This window comes from Oncorhynchus gorbuscha, linkage group LG06 (assembly GCF_021184085.1).
Source record: "Oncorhynchus gorbuscha isolate QuinsamMale2020 ecotype Even-year linkage group LG06, OgorEven_v1.0, whole genome shotgun sequence".
Classification (NCBI taxonomy): domain Eukaryota; kingdom Metazoa; phylum Chordata; class Actinopteri; order Salmoniformes; family Salmonidae; genus Oncorhynchus; species Oncorhynchus gorbuscha.
The window spans coordinates 31,291,505-31,309,606 of record NC_060178.1 but is presented as its reverse complement, the minus strand read 5'-3'; the positions used below and the strand labels follow the sequence as shown (position 1 = coordinate 31,309,606).

The window sequence follows — 18,102 nt, the reverse complement described above, 5'->3', positions numbered from 1 at the left end:
AATAACTCACCACAGGTTAATGAGAATGGTGTGCATGAAAGGATGCTCATAACTCTGCAATGTTGGGTTGTAGAGTCGGTCTTAAAACATTTTCCACACACAGTCTGTGCCTGTATTTACTTTTCATGCTAGTGAGGGCCAAGAATCCACACTCACGTAGGTATGTGGTTGCAAAGGGCATCAGTGTCTTAACAACGTAATTTGCTAAAGCAAGAAACTCTGAGCGCAGCCCAATCCAGAAATCTGGCAGTGGTTTCTGATTGAATTCAATTTTCACAGAACCGCTTGTTGCAATTTCGATGAGGCTCTTGTTCAGATATCAATAAGTTGACTGGAGGCAGGGCATGAAAGGGATAACGAATCCAGTTGTTTGTGTCGTCTGTTTCGGGAAAGTATCTGCGTAATTGCGCACCCAGCTCGCTCAGGTGCTTCGCTATATCACATTTGACATTGTCCGTAAAGCTTTAGTTAATTTGCACACAAAAAAATCATACAAATGATGGAAAGACCTGTGTGATGTCCTTGTAAATGCAGACAGAAATGAGTTCCAACTTCTTAATCATAGCCTCAAATTTGTACCTGCACATTGAATATAGTTGCAGAGTCCCTGTAATCCTAGATTCAGATCATTCAGGCGAGAAACAACATCACCCAGACAGGCCAGTCGTGTGAGAAACTCGTTGTCATGCAAGAGGTCAGACAAGTGGAAATGATGGTCAGGGAAGAAAACTTTGAGCTCACGTGTCAATACTTTGCCCCTTGATAACCAGCACACTTCTTCTGTATGTTGTCAAAGCGTAAAATCGTTGCTTCCCATATCATTGCATAATGCAGAAAATACACGAGAGTGCAGGGGACTTGCTTTAACAAAGCTAACCATTTTCACTGTAGTGTCCAAAACATCTTTCAAGCTGTCAGGCATTCCCTTGGCAGCAAGAGCCTCTCGGTGGATGCTGCAGTGTACCCAAGTGGTGTCGGGAGAAAATGCTTGCACGCGCGTTACCCCTCCACCATGTCTTCCTGTCATGGCTTTTGAGCCATCAGTACAGATACAACACATCTTGACCACCAAAGTCCATTTTATGTCACAAAGCTGTCCAGTACTTAAAACAATATCCTCTCCTGTTGTCCTGGTTTCCAGAAGAGGATGTCTTCCTTAATTGACCCCCCATAAACATAATGGACATATACCAGTAGCTGGGCCAGGCCCGCCACATTGTCACGTGTGCGCCCTCCCCAGCCTCTAGGTCACCGGGCTGCTCGTTATGGTGCACACCTGTCACCATCGTTAAGCGCATCATTGCATTATGACACTGACCTGGACTCCATCCACTCCTTGATTACCTGCCCTAAAAATGTCACTCCCTTTGGTTCCTTCCCCAGCAGTCATTGTTTCAGTTTCATGTCTGTGCGTTGTTCTCGTTTCTTGTTTTGTATTATTTATTTATTTAAAAAACACTCACTCCCTGAACTTGCTTCCCGACTCCCAGCACACGTTACACACGTCTGTTGACTCATCCAGCTGTAAATCATATAATTATTCACTGGCTTGTATGCAAAGCAGTAATTGTTTCAAAACATCTCCTGCCACATCACTGATGAGTCGTGAAACAATGTTGTTTGATGGAGACTGTGTTTTTTGGTCCTTTTCCCCCAGGATTGTCCTAGCCATATCCGCGGGAGCAGGAAGAATTAAGTCCTCCACAATAGTATGGGGCTTGCCTGTCCGAGCCACTCGGTAGCTCACCATATAAGACAATTCTAGCCCGTCTTATTAATGGTATCTGTTGCTTTTATACATGTCTTACTACTCGAAAGTCTTTATTCTCGCTCAAAAAACTCCTGTGGGTTATTTTTCTAATTGTCATGTTTTGTTTCTAAATGTCTGCGCAATGAAGGTTTCCTGCGAGAGAGTAACAGTTAATGTGATTGGATGTTAATTATTTGACTAGGCTACTGTATTTGACATTGTATTACTTCGCTGAACACTAGATGGTTTCATTTGATTTCTGCCAGTGAAACGAGGCTACTCAGGTGAGAGAAGAAAAAAAAACTCACCCAAATGTATAGTCCCATTGGAACATATAAATGTACTGTTTGAAAATGAGATTTAAAAAAACAATTGAAAATGTGAATGACATTTTTATTTGGCGTACCCCCGACGGCATTGCAGGTATTCCCAGTTTGTGTATACCTGGACTATAGTAAGTATCATTAATGCCTATTATTAAAAAGGTGCACAATGCAGATATCGCTCTGCCATTTCCTGGGTTCTAAAATTCTAGCAGTTTGCTTAATTTCAGTTAGTGACAAAACAAGCAAGTATAGTGTAGAGATTCATTGTACCATCTAAAAAATATATTTTCCATAACCAACGGGTCGCCCCAAAAGTGGCAATATAACTTTAAGTGCCAAATAAAGTCAGATTTGACCATAACAGGTCTGATGATTTCATCTTAAAATCCATACATTATTTTATGACAGAAGAAATGGAAGCTTGTTTTGTGAACACTTTATTCACATTCAAAGCCAGATTAATTGAATTGTGGTCTATATTAAAAAGGGCAATTATCTGAATATAACAGGCTTTTAAAATTCTATATCGGAGCACAATTTAGAATTAAAATATCAAATGGACGCATAAGGCACTAATTTTGTGTAATGACCTAAAAAGGGCGGTGTGTAGACAAATATAACTATACTTATGGGAACCAAAACGGGGGCGGCAGGGTAGCCTAGTGCTTAGAGCATTGGACTAGGAACCGAAAGGTTGCAAGTTCGAATCCCCGAGCTGACAAGGTACAAATCTGTCGTTCTGCCCCTGAACAGGCAGTTAACCCACTGTTCCTAGGCAGTCATTGAAAATAAGAATTAGTTCTTAACTGACTTGCCTAGTAAAATAAAGGTAAAATAAATCAATAAAATTTTAAACATTTTTTATTATTATTTTTTTTTAAATGCAACCAACTGGGGCCATTTTGGTCAATCCTCATAAGGAAAAAGGCTATTTCTAGAATTAGGGTTAGGATTAAGTTTTGGGGTTAATCTTAGGGTAAGGGTTAGGGAAAATAGGATTTTGAATGGGAATCAATTGTGCCCCCACAATGTTAGTAAAACAAGACTGTGCGTGTACTGACTCACCAGTTGAGTCCCCACAATGCTAGTAAAACAAGACTGTGCGTGTACTGACTCACCAGTTGAGTCCCCACAATGCTAGTAAAACAAGACTGTCACCAGTTGAGTCCCCACAATGTTAGTACTGACTCACCAGTTGAGTCCCCACAATGTTAGTAAAACAAGACTGTGCGTGTACTGACTCACCAGTTGAGTCCCCACAATGTTAGTAAAACAAGACTGTGCGTGTACTGACTCACCAGTTGAGTCCCCACAATGTTAGTAAAACAAGACTGTGTACTGACTCACCAGTTGAGTCCCCACAATGTTAGTAAAACAAGACTGTGTGTGTACTGACTCACCAGTTGAGTCCCCTGGCGTTTCAAGCGATGGTCACACAGGTTGACGTTCTCAAAAAAGGTCTTGAACAGATTGAAGCCTGAAAAATCCCAAATAAAACCCTGGTTAAAGCCACTATGTGAGATTTACATGCAGTGCATTCGGAAAGTATTCAGACCCCTTGACTTGTTCCACATTTTGTTAGGTTACAACCTTATTGTAAAATGGATTTCATTGTCGGTTGTCCTCAATCTACACACAATACCCCATAATGACAAAGTAAAAACTGTTTTTAATAAATGTTTGTAAACATAAGTATTCAGACCCTTTAAATCAGTACTTTATTGAAGAACCTTTGGCAGAGATTACAGCCGTGAGTCTTCTCAAACCTGTATTTAGGGAGTTTCTCCCATACTTCTTCGCAGATCCTCTCAAGCTATGTCAGACTGGATGGAGAGTGTCGCTACACAGCTATTTTCAGGTCTCTCCACATATGTTTGATCGGATCAGGGACATTCAGACTTGTCCCAAAGTCACTCCTGTGTTGTCTTGACTGTGTTCTTAGAGTCATTGTCCTGTTGGAAGGTGAACCTTCGCCCCAGTCTGAGGTCATGAGCACTTTGGAGCAGGTTCTTTTCTCCGCTGATCTGACTAGTCTCCCAGTCCCTGCTGCTGAAAAACATCCCCACAGAAATCTCAGCCACCACGCTTCACCGTAGGGGTGCTGCCAGGTTTCCTCCAGATTCAAGCATTGGCAATCTCCAAGCGAGCGGTCATGTGCCTTTTACTGAAGAGTGGCTTCCGTCTGGCCACTCTACCATAAATGTCTGATTGGTGGAGTGCTGCAGAGATGGGAGAACCTTCCAGAAGGACAACAATCTCCATAGAGGAACTCTGGAGCTCTTCCCTGACCAAGGCCCTTCTCCCCTGATTGCTCAGTTAGGCCGGGCGGCCAGCTCTAGGAAGAGTCTTGGTGGTTCCAAACTTCTTCCATTTAAGAACGATGGAGGCCACTGGGTTCTTTTGGACCTTCAATGCTGCAGACATGTTTTGGTACCCTTCCCCAGATTTGACAATCATGTCTTGGAGATCTACGGACAATTAATTAGACCTCATGGCTTGGTTTCTGCTCTGACATGCACTGTCAACTGTAGGACCTTATTTAGACAGGATGCACCTGAGCTCAATTTGGAGTCTACTAGCAAAGGGTCTGAATACTTACGCAAATAAGGCTCCGTGTTTTATTTGTAATAAATATGCAAACATTTCTAAAAAAAAAACGTTTTTGCTTTGTCATTATGGGGTATTGTATGTAGATTGATGAGGAAAATTGTTAATTTAATCAATTTTAGAATTGATTAAACAAAACTTGGAAAAAGTGAAGGGGTCTGAATACTCCAAATGCACTTTATGTCGATGAGTGGGCTGCCATCAAAAATGTTTAAAAAAAGATACATCGTGTGTGTATCTCACCATTCATAGTAATCTCGTAGGGCTCCAATTTGAGGATCTTCTCTTTGAAGAGCTGCTGCTGAACATCACTCTCCAGATCATGCTGGCCCTTAGTGAACCACTCAAAACACATCTACACACACAGGTAAAGTCAGAGTGGTGGAAAAAGTACACAAATGTCATAGTTGAGTACAAGTAAAGATACCTTAACAGAAAATGACTTAAGTAAAAGTCACCCAGTAAAATCTTACTAGAATGAAGGTAAAAAAGTATTTTGTTTTAAATATACTTATGTATCAAAAGTAAATGTAATTCCTAAAATATACTTTAGTATCAAAGGTAAAAGTATAAATCATTTCCGATTCCTTATATTAGGCAAACCAAACAACACAAGTTCTTTGTATTATTTTTTAAAAATTCACACACACACACACACACACACACACACACACACACACACACACACACACACACACACACACACACACACACACACACACACACACACACACACACACACACACACACACACACACACACACACACACCGAGAGAGGACTATGTAACATGTGTAGGTACCTCTCTGTCCAGCTCGCAGACTTCGGGTCCAGAGACCAGGCAATCCCATAGTTCTTTGGCTCTGTTCCAGACCAGGTAGAGGCTGGCCTCCTGAAGGAAGAAGGCCAGGAACCTCAGGTGGCCGTCTAGATACTGAGGAGGAGAGGGAGAAAGAGTCAGAGGCTAGCATGTACTTCAAACCACAATCATCACTGTTCTGAGTTACTCTAAGGCTTCATGCCACAATGATTACCACATGAAGCACTCACTTCTGTAATCATTAAGTTCTTCGAGAGGCTGGTTATGGCACACATTAACGGCACCATCCTAGCCACTCAAATTTGCATACCATCCCAACAATCTCAATTGGTCTCCACACTACCCTCACCCACTGAGATAAGAATAATACCTATGTGAGAATGCTGTTCATTGACTACAGCTCAGCATTCAACACCATTATCCCCTACACGCTTGTCCCCAAGATTAGGACTCTGGGTCTGAACACCTCCCTCTGCAACTGGATCCTGGAATTCCTGACGGGCCGACCCGAGGTGGTGAGGGTAGGCAACATCACCTCCACCAGGCTGACCCTTAACAGAGGGGCCCCACAGGGATGTGTGCTTAGTCCCCTTCTGTACTCCTTGTTCACCCATGACTGTGTGGCCACGCACGACTCAACACCGGCGACAATGAGTCAGCCTACAGGGTGAAGGTCAGAGCAACAATCTCTCCCTCAACGCAAGACCAAGGAGCTGATCCTGGACTAGAGAAAACGGGGGGCACGGACGCCCCCATCCACATCCACAGAGTGGCAGTGGAGCAGGTAGACAACTTCAAGTTCCTCGTTGCCGAAACCACTAAAGACTTCAAAATGGTCCAAATACACACTGTCTTGAAGACGCAACAGTGCCTCTTCCCCCTCAGGAGGTTGAAAAAGTTTGGAGTGGGCCCTCAAATCCTTAAAAACAATCTACAGCTGTACCATTGAGGGCATATTGACTGGCTGCATCACTGCTTGGTATAGCAATAGCACCGCCCTCAATCGCATAGCGCTACAGAGGGTTGTGCGGACAGCTCAGTACATCACTGGGACCGAGCTCCGTGCCATCCAGGACCTCTATCGGTGTGAAAAGAAGGCCCGGAAAATCATCAAAGACCACAACCACCCAAGCCGTAGACTATTTTCTCTGTTTCCGCACAGCAAGAGGTACCGTTAGATCAAGTCTCACAACAACAGGCTCTTGAACAGCTTCTATCCCCAAGCAATAGAACTGATAAATAGCTAACAAAATGGCTAAACGGACAGAGTTGACCTTTGACATTCTCTTTTAGATTAGTCTCTATGCACACTCACAGGCCCTACACACAAACATTCACTCCATCATTTGCTCATTCACATATAATATGCATATACATTTATACTGACTCTACACACGCACTCACATGCAAGCTGCTGCTACTACTCCGTTTCTTATATCCTGTTGCCTGGTCCCCTTACCCCTGTGCATATCTACCTCCTTCACTCCAGTATCACTGCACATGTAAATATGGTATTGGATCTGAATTTTTTAATATTTCCTGTCTATAGTATGCTTACTTAATTAAAAGTGTATTTCATATTTATTATTTCTCGTGTGCTTTTTTCTAGTAATACATTGTTTTTGATTATTGCATTGTTTGGTTTAGAACTTGCAAGAAAGGCCTTTTGCTGTACTTGTGCCATTAAAATGTCAAAATCTCAGGTCAAAATCCTCAGTCCATCATCTCAACTAGGGCCAGGACGATACGAGTATCGTGACAAGGAAACAAAACACGAAAGAGGATTCAACGTCTTTAGAAAAACAGCCCTAATGTTGGAAACAAACATCATTATGTTGTCATCCAGTCACATATTTTCCAAGCTATATCACACTATACAGCTGATTCTTTTTTTTTTGTTCCCCAATTTCATGATTACGATCTTGTCTCATCGCTGCAAATTCCCAACGGGCCTGGAAGAGGTGATGGTCGAGTCATGCGTCCTACGATGACCCACTGAGCCACGCTTCTTAACACTCGCTCACTTAACCCGGAAGCCAGCTACACCAATGTGTGGAGGAAACACCGTTCAACTGACAACTGAAGTCAGCCTGTAGGCGCCCGGCCCGCCACAAGGAGTCGCGAGAGCGCGATGAGCCAAGTAAAGCCCGCCGGAAAACCCTCCCCTAACCCGGCCGACGCTGGGCAAATTTTGCCATTCATGGCCGGATCGAACCCCAGGCTGTAGTGATGCTGCAACACTGCGAATCAGTGCCTTAGAACATTGCACCACTCAGGAGGCCATAAAACAAGAGTTGTCTGCTTGTTGTTATTTTTTGCCATGGAAAAAATATTGCAATACTGGTATCGTCACAGCCCTAATCTCAGCCACAAACTCCTACCAAAGCTCTACATTCATCAACCCATCAAAGCAAATCACACACAGACACGCTGCAGTACCTCCTGGTAGGTGTATCGTCCATCTACGAGTGTGTGTCCGGCCAGTCCATTGCTCCCAGCTGCAGACACAGCCAGTCGATGACAGACCACCAAAGATCCTGTGATCAATTTGACGATCTCAAAGTTCTTCTTCAAGTCCTGGATGATGCTCTGCTGGGGAAGCACATGTGCTATGAAGATGTGTCTGTTAATTTTAAATTGTGTCAAGTAATGTGTTCATGTACTTTTAATGCTGTCGACTGCTGCCATCTTGGATAAGGTCTCTCTTGCAGGGGTAATGTGTGTGTGTGTGTGTGTGTGTACCTTGTCCTGTTTCTGGTAGGTCTGTTTGATGAAGGAACGTGTGATCTCATGGAGCTGCCGCAGAGCTGGAACCACCCAGACCGCTTGGGGGCTGCCCTGCTGTGAAGACTGCACACACACACACTAGATGAGCAGTACCGTCAGATTCCTTCAGCTCATCCAATCACATGACACAGAACACCAGAGCCACCCCACACCTTACACCTTGAAGCCCAAACACAGACTTTATCCAATCAATACCTCACCCCTTGACTTATACACCTGGACTTCCCCCAACACACACACACGCCTTATAACCTCAAATGAAGACTGGCCCATTCCACAGAAAATTTGACATCTGATGTAGTACTGAAACAGCTCATGTTACCCTGCGTCCTTAACCAAGTGGGAAGGTGGAATTTACCACATACACCTAGGAAAAATCCACTTGAATGCCCCTCCAACTGGTAATTACTAGTGGGAAACTCGTCTATCGTCCCTGAGCTCCCACTTCCACATGTTGACCTCTGACAACTAAGGAAATTATCTCGATAACAGCATTTTGGGCAGTTAAATGCAACAACAAAAGCAATCTATAAATATGGTTATTGAACCCTTTAAATTGTTTACAAGCTGCACTTTTAGTTCATGGTTGACGCAGCTTGTTGGCCATTAGCCAATCTGTGTTTCTCAACGAGTTCAAAGACCGGGAACGCATCCAACTGGTATTTACGACTTCACAACTTGTAATTTCCACTTTTCCACTTGGTTATGAACGCAGCATTAAAATCAAGTCTAGCAATCCTTCAGTGACCAATCAAATCCCCCCGTGATCCAGCACTCCTCCAGAATTGGTTGGTGTGTAGCATTGAGAAGATTGTAGGTGAATGCTGACGGGTCAGTAGAGTTGGAAGTGGAGGGGCTTCTCTTACTTTGGCCAATGAGTTCTCTTTGGCTTTCTTCTTGCCCCAGGAGCCAGTAAGAAACGAGCTCTGAATGTCGCTGGTTTTACCCTCCTCCTCAGTCTGAGTCTACAAACATAAACTGGCTTATTCAGGACGTGTGCATGCGTGTAAAAAAAACGTACATTGATATTCAAAGGCTGTGAGTGACAAAGCGCTTCAACCTACAGAGAAACAGAAAGTGTGTGTGTTTCTCACCTTCTTGATGTCTTCTATACATTTGATGATGTAGCAGCGTTTGACAGTCTCCTTCACAGCGTACGCGTCAGTGAGGATGGCCAGGTGTTCCTCAGACGCCTGCTGCACCAGGGAGGTGGGCAGGGTTGGCAGATGGGCAAACTCCCACAGCACCTCCAGCACCTTCCCTGTGGTGGCCTCAGAGCGGGCCTCTCTACCGATCCTCCCAATCAGACTGAGCAGCTTCTGCCTCACACGGTCACTCTCTACCTCCCAGCTCTGGAACACACGCACACATATTCAGGGCCTAAAATTAACTTTTTGTTCCACCAGCTATGGTGGCAGGTCGATGAAAGAAGAAAAAAAATCTACCAGCCAAAATATGTTTGTTATAATTACATTTAAAAAAAATAAACAACCACGCTTTGTAATTTTTCTAAAACAAGAAATGTAGTAGAAAGAAGTAAATGTGGTAATATTGCTCAATTTCATTTCATTTTTTGTGACCAGAGTCTTTTACCCAAAATATCAGATTTTTTTTTCACACATTTTGCCGCTTCCCCTATAAGGGCAGGAGGTTACCGTGGTAACAGGGCCGCTCAAATCATGTCACTTGTGTCTGTGAGAGACTTGGGATGTGACTAGTAGTAGACAGCATCTACAGCATATCTGCTATGAATTGAACAAAACCATGTAAATAGCCAAGAAATAACAGGACAAAGTCTCACTTTGCAGACTTGAGTTAATTAAAACCAACTTTTATGCCTGTGCCAGCGCCTCCAAAAATGTATCAGCACTTCACTCACAGTGCTTAAAGCTGTTGCTGCGCGAAGTGATATGTAGGATTTGTATTTCTTTGTGATTAGCAGCTATGAAACAAAACAGCAGAAATAGTTAGAAAACTCACACATATGCTCATAGTCGACTTCCGACTCTTATTTTTATTAACAAAATGGGAAGGTAATGCTTGCAGTGTAGAGCCTGCAAATTGACCACCCCCTCAACGTGGCTGGTGAAATAGACATTCTTAATAGCTAAATCGACCAGCATTTGCCTGAGCATAAAATTAACACACACAGAGACGTTCCTAAGCACACATACAGACCTTCTGTATAAGGACAAACAGGTGGCTGAGCTGGTCTAAGTTGAACTTGACGGCAGCAGCAGCCATGATGGTGTGGATGTTCTCAATCACCGTGGACGACTGTCCTGCCTGTATCATCCAGATCTTAGAGAGCTCGTCCAGAGACAGTTTACTGCCCAGCAACTCAATGATGCCTTTTATTCGATCACAATACTGGGCCTGGTCTATGTTACCTAGAACACACACACTTCTATTACTGCTTTCTCTTACCTGGAATCACATGTCAAGATAGATAAAAGTACAAATATGTTGTTCCAGTGCTAACATTAACATTGTCTTTACCCTCCAGTGCTATTGAGAGGACAGAGTTTTCTACCAGCCAGTCCAGCAGTCTGTCTGTGTCAATGGCATTCTTCACAGTCTTAGACATAGTACTCTCCTCAATCAGCTTAGTCACCTAGACACACATAAACACATTTCATACCGTTTATCAAGAAGCATCCACATGGACAATAGCATAACAATAAGGAGAGCGACACCAGTTTTTCATGGCCCTGCTAACTTTGGCAAAGGCTTCCTGTTTTACATCTAACCTTTCATGGTGTAACCCCTGACCTCTCACCTCTTTGAGGGAGTTCATCTTGGTAGAGAAGTGAGGAGTCTTCAGCATGCGTAGCAGAGTGTCCAGGCGCAGGTCGTCCACCACAGTGACCAGGGTGGTCTGGAACCTCATACACAGCAGCTTGATGGCCGACAGCAGTTCTGGGATGCTCACCAGCCTCTACAGGACGGACGGTAACAATCAGCATCTGATGCTGTGTTCATAGGAAACACTGTGCAGTCTGACTGTTCGCTGCAGACTTTAAGCGCTGAATGAACGGTTTTAGACGTTGGACACTGATATTTATAACATTTACGAGAGCATCCCAAGGTCTGTAGAGCAGAGTCTTGCGGGTAAACAAGGCAGGGGGGGTATTGTGGTACCTTGTCTTTCAGGTCCTTCTCCTCCAGGTTCTGAACATAGGTGATCATCTTATGGATAACAGGATCCAACATGGGCTACAAGCAAACACACATTATTATTATTAGTCTCATGAAGTCATCATCATGCTGAGGATGTACCATATGTTGCGTGTGTGTTGGAGGGAAATGTCTTACCTGCACCAGGCTGGAGTTGAGGTATTCTGCACACACAGATAGAGGCTGGACCAGAGCAGACACACACTGCAGAGAAACAGAGAGTTGCATATACACATAGTCTAAAAAAGAAAATGTTAACTGGTTGTCTCCCAAAGGTGAGGAGGTGGTGGTGGTGGGGGGGGGGGGGGGGGGCTAATGGTGGAAAGGGATCAATGTGTGTGTTGTTCCGGTTAGAATCCTCAAAAGGAAGGACTCACACAAGGAGATCTAAGAGTAGCCACACAAGTACGCATGTGTCCCCTTACCCCAATCTCTATCTCCTGTGTATTGAGTTTAGCCTGGATAGCAGTGAACCCTCCCATCTCTCCAAACTAGAGAGAGCAAGAAGGGAAAGGACATTGAGAGAAGAGACAGAAACACACAGTCACTTCACTGAATAGAGACACAGACAAAAATGACCGGCAATTGGACTGTAACGGAACTGTCTGAACATGCCATTATGCTCTATACACAATGACTACTTTGAAGGATTTACATAGTAAAAAGGTTTAAATACATTTACTGGAAAAACTGCAGATGCTAAATTTGGTAAAGTAAATTAAGGTAAAATCCACTTTTGAGCTGAAAGATGATGGCCAGAGCTTACACATGATGTTGCACAATGATTTAAGTCAATAAGTCATCGTTTTAGTCCAAGTATGATACTGTATATTTATCCAAACTGTGCACACCGTGTAAATCCACATGAATGCAGTATCTTTTCCTATGACAGACATTATTGTCAGCTTACGTTTTGTTTCAGGACTGTGTTTTATTTTAACGTTACCACCCACCAGCATGGCATTGTATATTAATCAGAAACAGCTGCAATTTTATTCCTCTTCACGACTGAACTGATCCAAACAGACTTGTGTTCACTGAGCCATGGAGCAAAATAAAGGGGTGCAAATTTGTTTTTAACAGAAAATTATCAGATTCCTTTAGATCATTTGCAAATGTTCACTGATTTGTTAGGACTGTATAAAAAAAAAAAATACACACACAGTGGCCAGTCACCCCGTTCACGAAAATGGTTCGCTCCTACAGAGAGTGAGTCACGTGGCTTGCTAGAAAAGCAGGCAGACAGGCATCGAGACATTCATTTACTGTTCGATTGAACGTTAGAATGAGCAAAACGAGTGACCTAAGCGACTGAGCGTGGTATGACCATCGGTGCCAGGCACGTCAGCTCCGGCGTTGGCTTTTCTCTCAGGACAGTGTCTGCGGTTTACTGAAAATGCTGCGACAAACAAAAAATGATCCAGTCAGTGGCAATCCTGTGGGCAAAAACAACTCGTTGATGAGGGGTCAAAGGAGAATTGCAAGAATCATACAAGCTAACAGGCAGGCCACAAACAGACAAAAACAGCACAGTACAACAGTGGAATGCAGAGCAGCATCTCGGAACACACAACTCGTTGGTCCTCGTCACAGATGGGCTAATGCAGCAGACGACCACAATGGGTTCCACTCCTATCAGCCAAAAACAAGAAGAAGCGGCCATGCGATCACCAACACTGGACAATTGAGGAGTGGAAAAACTTCAGCCTGGTCTGACGAATCCCGGTTTCTGTTGCGTCATGCTGATGGCAGAGTCAGGATTTGGCGTAAGAGTCCATGGCCCCATCCTGCCTGGCGTCAATGGTACAGGCTGGTGGTGTAATGGTGGGGAATGTTTTCCTGGCACACGTTATGTCCCTTGATACCAATTGAGCAACATTTCCATCCCCCGAAGAATTCACGCTGTTCTGGATGCAAAGCGGGATCCGACCCAGTACTAGATGGGTGTACCTAATAAGCTAGCCACCCCTTTATAAATGGTATTATTGTGTGATGTGATAGGATTTTGAAAACCTGCTCCCCCGTCGCCGCAAGATTTTGACCGCCCATGTTTTGCTACACTACAACGCTCCACTGCTTTGACTGGTGTAACAATAGCTAGAAACCACAAGTGTCTATGCAGATAACGAAAAGGCATACACAAAAGAATATTCAAGGAATTTATAGTTAGTTACATGTCACTTGCAGCGGGCATGATCATGAGCAAAGTCATTGTAGCCTATCATTTCACTTCCCATGAGAACCATGAGCATTGTTTTTGCTGTACCGCAGCCGAAGCCTGCCCGCACGCTCGTGCGCTGTTTGTGAGTGATCGCAATTATAGAATTGTACCAAATCACTATAATAAGGTTGGAATTCCACTTACACATATGGTAAAAGTCACTAACAAGATGTAATTAGAAAGAACACACAAAGGGCCTTTATTTTTGGAGTTGTGTTTATTTTATTAAACAAATAATAAGTTATTTGTCTAGGTACAAAATGAACAAACGTCTTATCCACGATAATTAAAAACATTTTTTTTAAACTCTGATATAAGAACCAATGTTTGAAGCAAAGCATCAGTATCAAATAAACATGTTATCCATAATAAAAACAAAATAGCTATGATAGGAAACAGTGGGTTAGATCAAATCTTCTGGAGACCTTCAAAATGTTCAGGAAATCATTTCCTAGACAGATTTGCCTGGTAGTCAGCAGATTTTGCCTTAGACAGCAGGATAGACTTCTCTGTGGAAAACAGTTCCTCTGGCAATCATAGATACCTTCTTGGTAACGAGGGCACTCAGCATGTCTGTACTGAGGGAGGCTCTGCACTGGGTTTTGTTCTTGGAAACGAGACTGAATATTCATTCGCAGTCTGCATTGCTGGGGATGTTGGTGAAATGTGACCAATATGCCCAGCATCACAGCCAAAAGGTGGGAGTAGACCAGGCAGCCCCCCCCTTTTCATTGCGCCGATTTCTCTCCAGGCCTGATCCATGCGCATGTTGACCAGACTCTGCTCAAAGGTTGTTGCCGGAGAGTCTAAACTCATCTTCCACAAGATCAACAGAGGCTCCCTCAGGAATAATACAGGGAAAGTGTGCCATTTAAAAGTTGAGGAATGAGAACTAGGCAGTCTGCCTGTTGGCAATGTCAGCGACCACTGCATGCTGGAGGAGAATATCTCCAAATGGAAATTTCAGCAACATGTAGTCTACCGCAGAAGAAAATAAGTTTCTGACATCTGCATAGAAGGTCTTCAGATCCAACTTGCCTTGGCCACCAAGTATAGTCTCTATAGTAGAGGTACGCTTGTCACCTCTCAAACAGGGCCAGCTCACAAGTATTGACTTTTTGGGCAGGGTTCCAAATCAACATTGAAAACATAAAAACAAATGATCGCATCAACACAGACCGCAAACTGGCTATGTTTCAGCCTACGTAAAGGTGCCTATTGAATTTCTTTACAGCGCATACATTATTTCAGATTTTCAAAATGGATCAAATCTCAAATCTAGTGCAACGGTATTTTAGAAGCATTGCCTCTATAGCGAATAGCGGACACTCATCCATTCTTCATCGCTCACTCTTCTAAACTCCCCACTCCATTTAATGCAAAGATGTTTATATTTATTTTGGATTCTACTTGTTGTAACGTGGATCAGAATTACAGTTACAGTCTGGAAATACAACTAAAGGGAAGCAGAATTAAATGAAATGTATATCACAATCGCACAAATGCCACCAGTTATTTTTCGTATTTGCATTTAATTTCTTTCACTAGCAAATGCGAGTGAACTGCTGGAACTTTAGAGCCCACTGAATGTCCATCTTATGTTCGCTAACGTTAGCTTGAAATAATTAGTGTTTACCTTTGCACAACACACGGAGTCGAAAAGGGATTTGTCCATGTGTTTACGGACAGCTGACAGTCTTCAAACTCAGCATCACAACAAACAGGAGGGGCAGACACGGGTAGCTACGTCCAATAATGATGTATTGATCTGCATGTCCGTTGACATAAACTCAGTACATGTCTGTGTGTTGCAGCTCGAGAATCGGGATGTTAGAGTCACTTTTTATGAAAATGTACATCAACAATAAAAATAAAAAAATCAGCGCCCATTTATTTCTGCGTACTTTTAACTTGGATCTCGTACATGGACAGAGAACTACATAGCTGGTACGCAAAATACGTGCATGTTGGCAGGTCTGTTATTTTTTCTAACTATATCTATGGTGGATTCGCAGCCGCAACTTATGGGAGATGACAAAACTTGAGAAAACAATAGATGGCGAAATCCAAGATAGGCCAGTGGCTGCAATCTGTGGCGAAGTCTTGACAAGCTGTTCATTGCGAAAAAATAAAATACTTCTGCATTTCCCTCTGTGTAATCACATTGAAAATAAGCTCCCAAGAACTCCTGATAAAGTTGGGTAGCTGATATTCAGATCTGAAATAGTGGGCCTACCACATGGATGGGGATTCATATAAATCCATTGAGGGCTGACATTGTAGGCTACATCCATGTCCGCAAGTCTTTTTGGGGTGTTTTACACACGGTAGGCTTACCACATAAATGGGCATTCAGAAAATAACATTTCAGGCTACACCCCAGTAAGTAGTCTGACGCCGAAGCCTTTTGGACTTTTTTGGTGCAGTCAGGACCGGCCTGGATTTCCACATCCACGGACATTGGTTTTTGGTCCGGTCCATCCTTGATTTCGCCCAAAAATAGATGTCTATAAAATTACTTATTTTCAACTTTCATTCAGAACCAAAAATGAACTGGATTTCTATGTCTGGATAATACGTGTTTTTCAACATCCGGAAAAAGACGCCTTTTCAACGTCCTGGAAAATATGTATCTTAAACATAAGGAAAATACTTTTTCACCTTTCATTCAGAACCTAAATTTAACCTAACTTCAATGTCTGGGGGGGGGGCTTTAAAAGTAGTCATTGTGCATGGAGATATATGGTTTGTTAAACCTTGAAATCAGTGGGGGTGTTTTTGGTATACATTTTAAAGTGAAAAATATGAGTTCTCAGCATAATTCTGTTACCATGAAACTGCCCTGAACTATCACAGAGGTGTGTGTAGGTGTGTGTGGGAGGACTTACCCGATTGACCAAATCTACCAGCCAGCCATGAGGCTCCTGTAGAAACAAAAAGGCACACACACGTGATCAGTCACACATATATTTTCTCTGTTTTTTATTTCATACTTGTGCTTTAGAGCCACACCCATATTACAGCCTCACCTTTTGGTAGCTGTTGCTAGGTGACACAGCAAACATGGCTTCCTCTCCAAACACCTCGCTCCAGTTCCTCTGACACGTCTTCATACGGTTCTTAAAGTGGTACTCATTGTCTGGGTTGAAGGCCTACAGACAGACAGCTAATGGTTTAAAGGGGCGAGGTGTGTGAATGCTATTCCATGTGACGTGGTGTGTGTGTGTGTGTGCGTGCGTGCGTTTACTGTATGCATGAGGTCTGTGTGTGTACCCACAATAGTCAGTACACCCATCACGCCAACTGGTATGGGGTCCCGTTTGACTCTCTCAGCCACCAGCTCCACCAGTAGCATCAACATGTTGTAGATCCCCTCATGGATCTCTGTACCCCACTTATGGACCGCGCTACTGGTCAGGAGCTGGAAAGGGATGGGAAGAGCAAGCAGAGTGAGTGAACGTGTTAATATTCCAAACAGTCCTGTTCAAATAGGTCTCCTTTCTTGAAGACGAGGGAAACTGGCTTTGAAACAGGTTCTACGTCGCTCACTTATAAGTGTTATGCACACACACCCACACACTAGAGGTCGGCCGATTTCAAGTTTTCATAACAATCGGAAATCTGTAAAAAAAAAAAAAAAAAATTGTACACCTTTATTTAATCTTTATTTAACTAGGCAAGTCAGTTAAGAACACGTTCTTATTTTCAATGATGGCCTAGGAACAGTGGGTTAACTGCCTTGTTCAGGGGCAGAAAAACAGATTTTCACCTTGTCAGCTCGGGTGATCCAATCTTGCAACCGTAACTAGTCCAAATCAAATCAATCAAATCAAATTTGATTTGTCACATACACATGGTTAGCAGATGTTAATGCGAGTATAGCGAATTGCTTGTGCTTCTAGTTCCGACAATGCAGTAATAACCAACAAGTAATCTAGCTAACGATTCCAAAACTACTACCTTATAGACACAAGTGTAAGGGGGATAAAGAATATGTACATAAAGATATATGAGTGAGTGATGGTACAGAGCGGCATAGGCAAGATACAGCAGATGGTATTGAGTGCAGTATATACATATAAGATGAGTATGTAAACAAAGTGGCATAGTTAAAGTGGCTAGTGATACATGTATTACATAAAGATGCAGTAGATGATATAGAGTACAGTATATACATATACATATGAGATTAATAATGTAGGGTATGTAAACATTATATTAGGTAGCATTGTTTAAAGTGGCTAGTGATATATTTTACATCATTTCCCATCAATTCCCATTATTAAAGTGGCTGGAGTTGAGTCAGTGTGTTGGCAGCAGCCACTCAATGTTAGTGGTGGCTGTTTAACAGTCTGATGGCCTTGAGATAGAAGCTGTTTTTCAGTCTCTCGGTCCCAGCTTTGATGCACCTGTAC

At 43.0% G+C, this 18,102-nt stretch overlaps 1 protein-coding gene across 4 annotated transcripts in view; it reads right to left on the bottom strand.

Annotated features, from left to right (window-relative positions):
- The window catches only part of usp24 (ubiquitin specific peptidase 24), a 50,957-nt gene that overhangs the window by 26,673 nt on the left and 6,182 nt on the right, over nucleotides 1–18,102 (bottom strand). Inside the window, exons 4-19 of one of the 4 annotated variants that reach the window (XM_046352935.1) lie at nucleotides 16,965–17,108; nucleotides 16,717–16,839; nucleotides 16,576–16,611; nucleotides 11,892–11,957; nucleotides 11,605–11,670; nucleotides 11,431–11,505; nucleotides 11,069–11,227; nucleotides 10,789–10,903; nucleotides 10,468–10,679; nucleotides 9,384–9,641; nucleotides 9,156–9,254; nucleotides 8,245–8,352; nucleotides 7,942–8,094; nucleotides 5,485–5,616; nucleotides 4,927–5,038; nucleotides 3,477–3,553 (exon numbers count right to left, since the gene is read on the bottom strand). In XM_046352935.1, the coding sequence (XP_046208891.1) occupies nucleotides 3,477–3,553; nucleotides 4,927–5,038; nucleotides 5,485–5,616; nucleotides 7,942–8,094; nucleotides 8,245–8,352; nucleotides 9,156–9,254; nucleotides 9,384–9,641; nucleotides 10,468–10,679; nucleotides 10,789–10,903; nucleotides 11,069–11,227; nucleotides 11,431–11,505; nucleotides 11,605–11,670; nucleotides 11,892–11,957; nucleotides 16,576–16,611; nucleotides 16,717–16,839; nucleotides 16,965–17,108 (1,935 nt within the window). The remainder of the gene's footprint in view (nucleotides 1–3,476; nucleotides 3,554–4,926; nucleotides 5,039–5,484; nucleotides 5,617–7,941; nucleotides 8,095–8,244; nucleotides 8,353–9,155; nucleotides 9,255–9,383; nucleotides 9,642–10,467; nucleotides 10,680–10,788; nucleotides 10,904–11,068; nucleotides 11,228–11,430; nucleotides 11,506–11,604; nucleotides 11,671–11,891; nucleotides 11,958–16,575; nucleotides 16,612–16,716; nucleotides 16,840–16,964; nucleotides 17,109–18,102) is intronic. The other 3 variants (XM_046352936.1, XM_046352937.1, XM_046352939.1) reach the window with 3 other exon arrangements.